This window comes from Equus quagga, unplaced genomic scaffold (genome assembly GCF_021613505.1).
Source record: "Equus quagga isolate Etosha38 unplaced genomic scaffold, UCLA_HA_Equagga_1.0 73442_RagTag, whole genome shotgun sequence".
Classification (NCBI taxonomy): domain Eukaryota; kingdom Metazoa; phylum Chordata; class Mammalia; order Perissodactyla; family Equidae; genus Equus; species Equus quagga.
Window position 1 is genome coordinate 11,789,170 of NW_025802777.1, and position 11,508 is coordinate 11,800,677.

The window sequence follows — 11,508 nt, forward strand, 5'->3', positions numbered from 1 at the left end:
CCTTGAAATAATTCTTCTCCGAGTTGCTATGCCACCAAATTGACATTTATTTGGATTTATTTGCTTCACATTGTTTTCAGTTTTTAGGTTGCTTTTTTCTTTCCACTTATTTAAAAATTTTATTAACATAGTTATGTGATTCCATAGTTAAAGCTATAGAATGAAGTGTATCCTTTCCTCTCCGTCCTGGTCTCCTTGCCCTTATTGATAACTATTTTTATGAGTTTTTGACTTACCTTTCCAATTCTTTTAAAAATTATAAGAAAATGTGGATAAATACTTGTATATCCCCCTTTCTTAGCCAAAAATGTAGCGTAATGCAAATACTCTGTACTGTGCCTTTTTTCTTAGTAAATTGTGGCTGTAACTCCCTATGCGTACATAGAGATGGTCCCCATTCACTTTAGAGTGGCCTACTATGAAATTCTACAGAAGTACGTAGTTTATTCAACCTGTCTACTACTGCTAGATATGTGGGTCATTTCCAAATTTTTACCTTTACAAATAATAATGCAATGAACAGCTTTGTGCACGCGTCACTTCTAATTTTTTTCACAGCATCATTGGGATAGAGACTTAGAAGGAAATCTCCGAGTAGAAAGTAAATGCATGTGAAATTTTGCTAGACAATGCCAAATTGTCTTCCACGGGAGCTGTGCCATTTTGTTTTCCTAATGGTGACGTTATTCATATCACAATATTAAACAAGTTCTTCTATTATGAAAGATGCACAATGAAAGAAGGCTATTTTTTTCTTCCTACACGCTTGCCTGTCAATTCAGTTTTATCTAAATACCATTGTTACCCAGTTTAATTTGGCTTTTTGAGGTAGCCCAGCATCTCTTGTCATCCTTAACTCCTTTCTTTGTCACCAGAACCCAGCCTTAGAGGACCCACCAATCCCTATCTTTTATTCCTTCTTTCTGAACCATTGTTTACTGCTAAAAAGTGCAAGAAAATCATAATGCAAAATACAGATTCATGTGATCTGACTCAAGCTTTAACCTTGATTTTGTTCCACAATATTATTTTACTAGATTCTTGTTTATTCTATCACTTACTTTTATCATTCACCCAGACCACGTGTGTTCAGCTTCTGGCTTTGGCACTTAAGAGCTATGTAACCCTGGGCAAATTACTTCACCTCTCTGTTCCTCAGTGTCCTCAACTGTCCTTTGAGAATAATAATAGCAGGCATCTCATAGGGATTTTGTGACAATTAGAAGAAATAATGCATGTAATGCACTTAGAGGAGTGTCACATATATTCAGCAAATAATAATTTTTGTTGTTATTGGTGCTAATTATAATACAGTCATGTACTGCATAGCAATGTTTCAGTCAGTGACGGACCGCATATATGACAGTGGTCCTATAAGATTAGTAGCATATAGCCTAGGTGCGTAGTAGGCTATCCCATGTAGGTTTGTGTAAGTGCACTCTATGATATTCACACAACACAAAATCACTTAACGACACTTAAGACATACTTAAGTTTGGCTTAAGAACATGTGTCGCTAAGTAATGTACGACTGTATTAATGATACCAATCTGTGAGAACAGTCCTTCTTGGGTCTATGGGAGCTCTGCTGATGTTCCAAATGCAATGGAAGCTGTTTGTGTCCAGAGAGAAAAGTACAGTTTTTAGAAGTTAGAAAATCCAAGCCTTAATCTTGACTAACGGTCACAATTTTAGCTTTCTTTCTTTCTTTCTCTTCTATCTACTTCTTTTCTTCCTACTTAATGAAATAGTGATATTAAGAGTCTCCAGTTCCTTGCTTAAGGGAGTAATCCAAATTTTGTAGGCCTTTAGAAGATGTCTCAAAGGGTTTTAAAATATTAATCCTGTGCTCAGACCCTTTGTATACGAATAGTTCTGTTTTCTGTCTATGCCACAAGAGAGTGCTCAGAAAAGAAAAGATGACAATAGCCAATATCTGAAAAATGTTTGGCAACTTTCCTGTGACTAGTTAGCAATAAGTTTGGTTTTCTTGGTGAAGAGATATGTCCATTCTCTGTTAGACCTGGGAAGGCAGCTTCATTCTCTAGGCTTAATCTTCATAGTTTCTCCCTCTGTGGGTTCATTAACCCAACTATTAGTGCTATTTCAAAGATAAAGCTCTTCAGTGCTTATGACTGGACCTGCTATTTGTGTTTCTCTATCTAGTAGAAGTGATATTTTGTTTTATTTTTATTTATATCATGGCATCCTTCACCACAGCTTCTCCAAACTATTTTCAGGAATCTCAAGATTGGAGAATCTGACTCCCATTCACCCCACTTTCATCTCAGACCAATTAATTTACTTTCTAATGGCTCTTAGTGTTCTTAATTATTAGTGTAACTCATATTTATCTCCTTTATGTCCCCCCCAAATGTCTGAAAAACTATGACTGCATTCTTTAATCTTTAGATTCTCAACAATGACTAGGAAAGTACTTTGTACGTAAAGAATGCTGAATAAATATTTGTTGACTGTATGAATAAATACATTTAATGATTATTTTTCTGTTGAATCATAAAACCAAATCTTTCTTTTTTTTAATCTTTTAATGATTCTTTAGATAAAGTCTTTACTTGTTCACTGCTGGGTTTGAAATTATCTCCAAAGTTTTCCGACTCTCAAACTTCAGTTTTGTAGAGGGTATCAAGCCACGTGTAGGAAAAATTCTTCTGATGGCTTGATAAGGCTGTTGTGTACTGATAAAGGAATGTTCTATTGATTTGTTTAGGAGGGAATGCTTAGAATTGCAAGGCCAATCAGTGCAGGGTGATGGAGGGCCCACTGTTGTATGACATTTAGGAGCCCTGATAATCTGTTGTGTGTGTGTGTTTTACTCCGTTTGTTTCTCTGCTTGGGAAACAGATATTTTTGGACTAACTGAGCCAACAGGCATCTCTCACTTCTTGCCTCAAGCCCATGTCCTGTTCTTCTCTGATGAAGCTGAGAAGGGGAGAGAGAAATAGCCAAAGGCAACATCAGGATGATTGTTCTAGGACAATCTCGGCTCTGACAGGTGGAATAGGAACTCAGAAACAGAGCTGAGTTAAATTAAAGGTATTTAATCCAGATTTATGGATTGTTTTTTGGGAGCTCACGTTTTCTGGTACCACTCTGTCAACCCCAGTCTATCGGATCCCTAGGAAGATACTGGGACAAAGAGAGCGGGGGTGGTTCAAAGTTAGATAACTCATGCATGTGATGCATTAATGGGAGGCTGCCCGAGGCCCTGGCTCCTCTGACAGCACCTGTGAGGATGACTGCCTGCAGAGGGCAGCAGACTTCAGGAAAAGTCTCCTAGGATGGTTCAGGGTTGGTATTGCCGGTCAGGCTGCTATAAAAATGCTACAATATTTATGTTGTACACCTGAAACAAATATAATACGGTATGTCAATTATGCGTCAATTAACAAAAAAAGAAATCTTTGCTTACCTCCCCAGAAAGCTACAATATTGAATTGATTCAGAACTATTTTTTTACTTTATTAATTAGTCAATTAGCATCAGTTTATTAATGTATTAAAAAATTCTGATTGAGCCTTTCTGTATGCCAGGCTCTGTGATATCAGTATCTCAAAGACTAAAATTTGCAATGCTTTTCTCATCTCCTTCCTTTTCCTCCATCGTTACCCTGATCTGCTACTTTTGCTTATTTCTCTTGGCTCCCTTCTCCTCACCTTTCAGAATCAGCTACTTGTGCCCTACTCCAGGAAACCTCCCAGGACTGTCACAGCCTTGTTTAGTGCCTCTCTCTCTCTAACTTTCCCTGCCTCCACTCCTCTGTCTCTCTCAGTCTCTTGGGGGCTTTCCCAAGGTCTCTTCTCAGCCCCCTTTCTATTTCCTTGTGGCTATCATTCACTAGAATGGTTTAAAATTTTGCCTCGAGGAGGACAAAGACTCAATATACAGTTTTTGTATTGTCTTATTACTTATCATTATAGTGTGAGCATTTGGCAATGCCATTAAATAGTCTTCATAAATATAATTTGCAGTGGCTGCATAGCTTTTACAAGAACCATCATAAAAAGTCCCTGCCAGAATTTAGTCACAGAAAAAATGTCTATATATGGATTTTGGGGAAGGCAGCAGAATATAGAGAAAATCACTCTGGAAAGGGTCTTGTATCAAAATGACAGAATAAACACAGGCGCCTGCCTCCTTCTCCTTCTTCGTATCCTCAAAAATGATAGAAAAGATAATTTTGTTTAAAAAATAAGCCCGATCATAATAATTCTGGAAAAATAAAAAAGATTGCCGTCAGAGGGGAGTAGAAGTAAGGAATCTATTAGAGATAGAAAGTAGAGAGGCTCGGTTATGTGTAGGTCATGCTAAAACGGGTGGGAGCAATTCTGATAGCCGTGTTCAGTGGTGAGGAAGATAGTTCATTAGGAGCAGCTGGGTGAGCTGGTATATGTCTGTTCTTCCTTGTGCCAAGCAGCGTGCAGAAGAGTAATTCGCCTGAAATTTGGAGCAGTGAGTAGACAGCAAAGAGAAAAGTCTCTTGGTGGCTGGTGACAGGGGAGCTGGAGCAATGTGAATGGATTTGAGATAAATTTTGGAGTCTATTGGATCAGTGACAGATTAGATGTCTATGTGCGTGTGTGTATTTGTGTGTGAGCTGTATCAGTTTTCTCTCGCTGTGTAACAATATTGCCACAGACTTAGTGGTTTAAAACAACACACATTTATTGTCTCAGTTTCTGTGGGTCAGGGTTCTTGGCACAGCTTTGCTGGGGTCTGTGTTTCAGGGTCTCGTCTGAAAGCTGCAACCAGAGTGTCTGCTGGGGCTGCGGTCTCATCTCAAGGCTGGAGTGGGGAAAGATCTGTTTCCAAGTTCACATGGTTGTTGGTGGAATTCAATTTCTTGTAGCCTATTGGACTGAGGGCTTCAGTTTCTCTTGTTGGCTGTGGCTGGATGCTAACTCCAGTTCACACCATGTGGGTCTCCACAACATGCTAAGTGCTTTATCAAAACCAGCAAGGGAGAGAGTCTCTCATCAAGACAGATGTTGCAATCCTTGCAATATAATCCAGAAGTGATATCCTGTCAGTGTCATCATATTCTGTTCATTAGAAGCAAGTCACAGGTCCCATAAACACTCAGGAGAAGTATTTCTCAAAGGTGTGAATACCAAGAGGCAGAGGTTATGGGGCCACTTCAGTCTGTCCACCACAGAAGGCAAGGTGCAGAAGAGGAATTATTTTTTTTCCTGCAAAATTGGTTGGATTCAAGTCTGTAATGGACAAGGACTCAAGACTTCTTGATTTTAGGCTCAAATCAAACTGACAATGTAACATTGGATATTTCACTTTCTTTTCTGAATCTTACTTTCCTCACGTATAAAATGAAGAAAGGATTAGGCTAACATTTTCTCCAGCTCTGACATTCAGGATTTCTTACATTATATATATAAAAAATAACAAATAGCAGAAACTATTGCTTGATCCTTCTACCCTTTGAACTATCTTTTCTCATCATTTTTTCTTCCTTTCCTGGATAATCATCTGTGAAGGATCGTCTACCAGTTCTTGTTTTTTAATAAGCAGTGCAATTCTTAATTACTTACAGTGCAGATTCTCCCTTTTCTTTCACTGATTGTTTTCCCTCAAAGATCACCAATAAACTATTTTTGCCAAATTCATCGAAGTGATCTCAATCTGCATCCTCCTTGGCTCTAATCTGAGATTAGGTACCACTGACTTTCCTGACCTTGAAAGTGCCACTTGTTATAGCATCTGTTAGCGTTGTTATCTTGACTTCCCTGCTACACTCTGACTCATGTTTACTGATATCTCTGAATTCTGTTTTTCCTCATCCCTCTAAAAATAGGTGTCCCCAATGTTCTGTTCTCCATCTTTTTCTTTTATCTAGTGGAACTTATCTATCAACATTCTTGAAGTATTTCTTCAAGAAAGATGAGGCCTGATCATTATGTTTAGCTTTTTCTGTTCTAAGCTTTTTTCTTTATTTTCAAATGTATATCTACAACCTCCTTGGCACAAGTGACCTCTAAAAATTAAAATCTTTCTCCAGATATCCCTATTTCCATTACCAGAAGCACATTTTCCCAGGTTCCAGGAGTAATTCTTTGAGTCCCTTTTTTTCCATCATGGCTGACATCTTATTCATTGCTAAGTAAGTCCTGTACATTTTTCCTGCACAATGTCACTCAACTCTGTCTTCTTATTCCCATTTTTATTGCTGCCAGCTTAACTCAGATTCTCAATTATTTTTTTGAATTGACAATTCTAATAGAATATTAATAGATGTCTCTCCCTCCATAGCTCTTTCCTACAATCCATCATTTCCACTAATCCAGTGCTAATCACATCATTTCCTCAATTCAATCCTTTAGTAACTGCTCTTTATCTATCCCCACACCTGTCCTGCGTAGAAGGCCATCCTTTCTCTAACTCTGGCACTCATTTGTCAGAAATTTCCCCTTGACTCCTCTACATACGCGCAGTCCTCTATCTAAAGGGATCAGCTCACCAATCCCCAAACAAACCCTGACACCTCTGCTCTGCCTTTGCCTATGGTGTTCCTTTTTCCTGAATAGCTTTTTTTCTCCACCTGTTGAAATCATACTCATCTTTCAAGGCGCATTCCAACAACCATCTTGCTCATTCATTCATTCATTCAAGAGTTTAAGAGATACTTATTGAGTTCCAACTATGTATTAGTCAGGCACGAAGAAGACAGACAAGGTGCCTACCATCAGGGCATTCTAGTGAGGAAGACAGACCATGAGAAAGGTGACCAGTGTGGCTGGATCATAGGCAGGGAGGAAAAGTCGTATGAAGTGATGATGGAAAGTTAGAAAGGAACAGACTATGTGCAAAGTTGAATTTTTGTTTTCCTAAGAGCAATAGGAAGTCACTGAAGGCTTTCTAACTAAGGTAAAACACACCTTCTTTTCAAAGGGTCACATTAGCTGATGTTTGGGAAAAATCCTATGGAGAGAGTGTAAACGAGGGAGAAGGGAAACCAGTGAAGGTGCTGTGGCGGCAGTCCCTGGTAGAGGTGACTGTGGTTTAATTAGGAGATAGTGGTGAGGATGGAGACATGTGAATGGACTTCAGATGTATTTTGGAGGCAGAGCTAACTGGACCTGGTGACAGACGAAGGAATTATAACCAACAAAGGAATTAAGATTTTGTTCTGAACAACTAGATGGTGGAGTTATTTACTAAGACGGGAAAGGCTGGGGGAAGGAATAGGGGTGTAGAAGAAAATGAGTAGACCAAGTATTGAAATGCTAAAAATCATTTATACACAAATGTTCATAGCAAGTAGCCCAATATTGGAAACAACATAAATGTCTGTCAATTGACTAATGGATAAACAAAATGTGATATATCCATACAATGGAATGCTACTTGGGAGCAAAAAGGAATGAACTGTTGACACATGCCACAAAATGGATGAAATTTGAAAATATTATGGCCAGACACAAAAGGCCACATGTTGTGTCATTCTATGTGAAATGTCCAGAAAGGGCAAATCATAGAGACAGAACTTACATTAGTTCACAACCACCAGGTTGTGAATGAGGAGTGCCTTTTAATGGGTATGAGGTTTCTTTTTGGGGTGATGAAAACGTTCTGAAATTGGATAATGGTGGTGGTTGCATAACTCCGTGAATAGAAGAACCACTGAACTGTAAACTTTAAAAGGGTGAAATTTACCATATGTGAATTGCATCTCAAAGAAGGTATATTTGAAAAAAAATTTGAGATGCTGTTTTGGTCTATGTTCTCCAGAGAGCAGAGTTTCAGGGGGAAGAGCTTATGTATTACTTCTTTCTTAGGAAGCAGGGATGAGGGGAAGGGGAACCAAGCAGGGAAGGGTGGAGAGCTCAGGGGGGTTTCACTTCTTGGAAGCTGCCTGGACACATTGCTGTTACTTCCCTTACTATTCAGGTGTGTGCTGAGAAAGAAAACAGAGCACAGGCGAAATGGAAAAGACAAACAAAGGTTTTTTTCTTTAATTACGTCAATCGCCTAGAGTGAAAGGAAATAGGACACCTGTGGCTGACGCTCACCACGCCTGCCAATGAGCGATAAGCAGCTCAGGGCAATTTTACAGAGCCGAGGAAAGATGAATTCCTTGAAATCTCATCAAACACCGGCCCAGAATTTATCCGGATGATTTATCCATGAGAATCAACTGAGATACTCATTAAAAATATAAATTTGCAGAATCTCATGGTGGTAGTGGGAGAGGAGAGCTCCGGAAATCTGAATTTCAAACAAGTTCTTTAGGGGATTCTGTCCGCTTACATTTGGAAACCTCAACTTCAGTCCTGTAGTTCAACTGAGTAATTAAAATACCACTGCCACCTGGTGGCAGCAGGTCCAAATTACAGGTTGGAATGTCATTGCACGGGAGAATCAGCAGTTAAATTTTTCAAGCAACCACCCAAACACTTATAATTCTTAGTCACCTCTGCCCTCTCCTACTCACAGACATATTTTTGAGTTTTCTGGATTATTGGATGTAGAGTTTATATAATTTTCACCCTTGACACAGCCTCTTATCACTTCAATTCATTTCTTTTCTTAAAAACTGAATTTGAAAATAGACCTAATCTTTTGATTCCTTCCAACTGCAAACTCTCATAACATGTAATCAGTTTGTAGAATAAAAGAAATCATATCTACTTACGTAAAATAATCTGTAGAAAGCTCTTCTGTCAGGTGGAATCTTAATAAAGAGAGAGAGGTCTGACTGGAATAATTAGTTTTGCCTGTTAGGCTCTATGATTGTCCATTAAGGCGGGAATACATCAAAGGAGTTGGTGTCCTCAAAGTTTTCTTTTTCTACTTTACAAAGAATCCAGACTCTTTTTCATCTACAAAAAAGATTATTTCCTAAACGTTTGAATTGAAATAGACTTAGCTTTGCTGAGCTCAAATTCTTTCTGGCTTACCTTCATCATGAGAAATGGCCCTACAGGGTGAAATGGGAGCAGAAGTCAGTGCTGCATTCTTAAATCCAACTGGCATTGCACAGTGGGTCAAGGCATCGAGGCTTGTTTTACCAGGAGTCAATAAGAACCAAACATGGTATAACATGACTTTGAAATTGGGCATCATTCCACTAAGCCCCAGAGTCGCAACTCTACAAGAGAGCTTGGCAGTGTTCTAGATAGTTTACAACCAAAGATTGTATGTTCTCTGTGAAAAAAAAATACATGTTAACAAGGAGGATGCTCATAAATGAAATACATGAAAATTACTAGTGGTTTATCCACAGCCATTCTATTCTTGGGGGCCTTGCAGTCTCTGTAAAAAGACTTGTGCTGAAGAACTTGTGTTGCAATACTTTAAAAATTAAAAAAAATTATTGCGATGAAATTCATAGAACATAAAACGAACCATTTTAAAGCAAACAATTCAGTGGTATTTGGTACATTCACAGTGTTTTGTAACCACCACCCCTAGTTCCAAATAATTTTCTTCCCCCCAAAAGAAACTGTACCCATTAAGCAGTTAGTATACCAATGTTTTTGAATGAGATATGGAGAGAATTTCAGGAAGCTTTAGAAGCGTTTACATTGTTGCCAAAGCTTTTTAAATCTAGCTATGTCAGTAGGGAGGAGTTTATAATCAAAGGATTTAGAGTTTCACATGATGCTATCAGAACAGTAAACTATGGGTTGCTGATGAAAAGAATTCAATTGTATGTCAAGGATGATCACTCGCTTTGAAGATACAACACATTCCTTTGCAAACAGGAAGGCCAAAAAAATGTGGGCAATGAGTCTGTGGGTTCCTTTGTATGCATTTTATTAGCAAATGATAGAATTATTTATGCAAATGAATGGGAAGATGTCTAGACAAGCGTGTCATGCCCACCAGCTTGAGGTATAAAAAGCCCCGTGCAGGAGAACTCCATCCACACTTGGGTAACTTGCTCTTCCCAATTGATCCAAATCCTTCTCAACTCCTGCCACCATGACTCGTTTCTTCAGCTGTGGAAGCTACTTCCCAGGCTATCCTTGCTATGGAACCAACTTCCATGGGACCTTCAGAGCCACCCCCCTGAATGTTGTCGTGCCCCTGGGCTCTCCCCTGAACTATGGTCTTGGATGCAATGGCTATAGTTCCCTGGGCTACAGCTTTGGTGGTAGCAACATCAGCAACCTGGGCTGTGGCTATGGTGGCAGCTTTTCCAGGCCTTGGGGCTCTGGCTCTGGCTTTGGCTACAGCACCTACTGATGAACCAACGGCTCCAGGCAACTACCGGACTCTCAATCAACTCTTTATGCATAGGACAACCTGAAGAGCAAAGACTGCTTTCCTGCCTTCAGATGTGCTTGGGAGATGCATCTTCCATCTTCTTGCTAATGTCTTACTGAGGTCCAGGTCTTTGATGATGCTGAACAAATTACCCAGGCATCAAATGTTGAACTGATACTCATCTACAGCCAAAGAAAGCAAAATGTATTTCTTTAACATACCTGAATTTTAGCAGTAAAGCAAGAAGTTTGCCTCTTACTATTGCTCTGCTCATCTAGTATTAAATTCTGCATCAACATCAATGTATTACAAATGCGTGTGGGTGGGAAGGGGTTTGGCTGTTAGTCTCTTAATAAATCTAATTCATTCAGCACAAATATTTTTGTTCTGGTTATTTATTTTACTGTACTTTTATGTTTTTGAATTTGTCAATCGGTTTCAACCTGTAATGGTTGACTTTAGTCAAATCTTATTCTGATTTCAGACTGGGCAGCAGGATAGGGTGAAGCCTAACCACTTGTCCCTTTATGTTGAGATTTCAATTTTTAAAAATTCCTTAAAAATGTTCTAAATTTAATCCAAATATACTGCATTTTTTAGTGTTAGTGTTTCTCCACGCTGATTATAAACAGGAACATTTCTTAGCTGTTGAATGCTAAAAAAATTTCTTTCCTCCTTTCATTTGTGGCACAATTCCATTTTGGTTCATTTTCCTTTTCCTGCTGTTTGTAGAACTCACCTCTAGAGAGATTTGAACTCCACAGACTATTGGAAGAATTTCAACTAAATGGACTTAGTTATGAATCTCTGTATTTAGAAGTTCCCAAGATGTGATCAATAAAGGGAAGCCAACAGCTAAAATCACATGGTATTTTTTTCCCTTCTTTGATAGATGGGTTTTATTTTTCCCACCTTTTTCACCTCTGATTACACATATAGCTGTATTAAGAATGAAGCGTTTATTCTTTAGAATGATGGTTGCCATCAAAAGCACTTGAAATGATGTGTGGTCTGCACTTAGAAAATGCTTCTTGTCTTGCTTACTGAAAAATCTCTGCTTTATCAAAGCAAAATACGTTACGTTTGAATTAAGGCTCATCTATTCATATATCAAGTACTTGTTGCAGCCTTGCCTGTCTCGGAGACGATGCTCGATAACTGTTCATTGACTTGACTTGTTAAATCTCTGCTTTATAGGTGCAAAATATTGTAGAGTCCAATGTAAGTTTCATTCATGTATGCATGAAGTATTATTGGGCATTG

At 38.7% G+C, this 11,508-nt stretch overlaps 1 protein-coding gene across 1 annotated transcript; it reads left to right on the forward strand.

The window, feature by feature from the left end:
- The first annotated feature begins 9,883 nt into the window (after positions 1-9,883).
- On the forward strand, positions 9,884-10,622 carry LOC124234296 (keratin-associated protein 7-1). The gene has a single exon (XM_046651586.1). It carries the CDS (start codon positions 9,961-9,963, stop codon positions 10,222-10,224), a length of 264 nt encoding a protein of 87 aa, XP_046507542.1. The 5' UTR covers positions 9,884-9,960; the 3' UTR covers positions 10,225-10,622.
- The last annotated feature ends 886 nt before the right edge of the window (positions 10,623-11,508 follow it).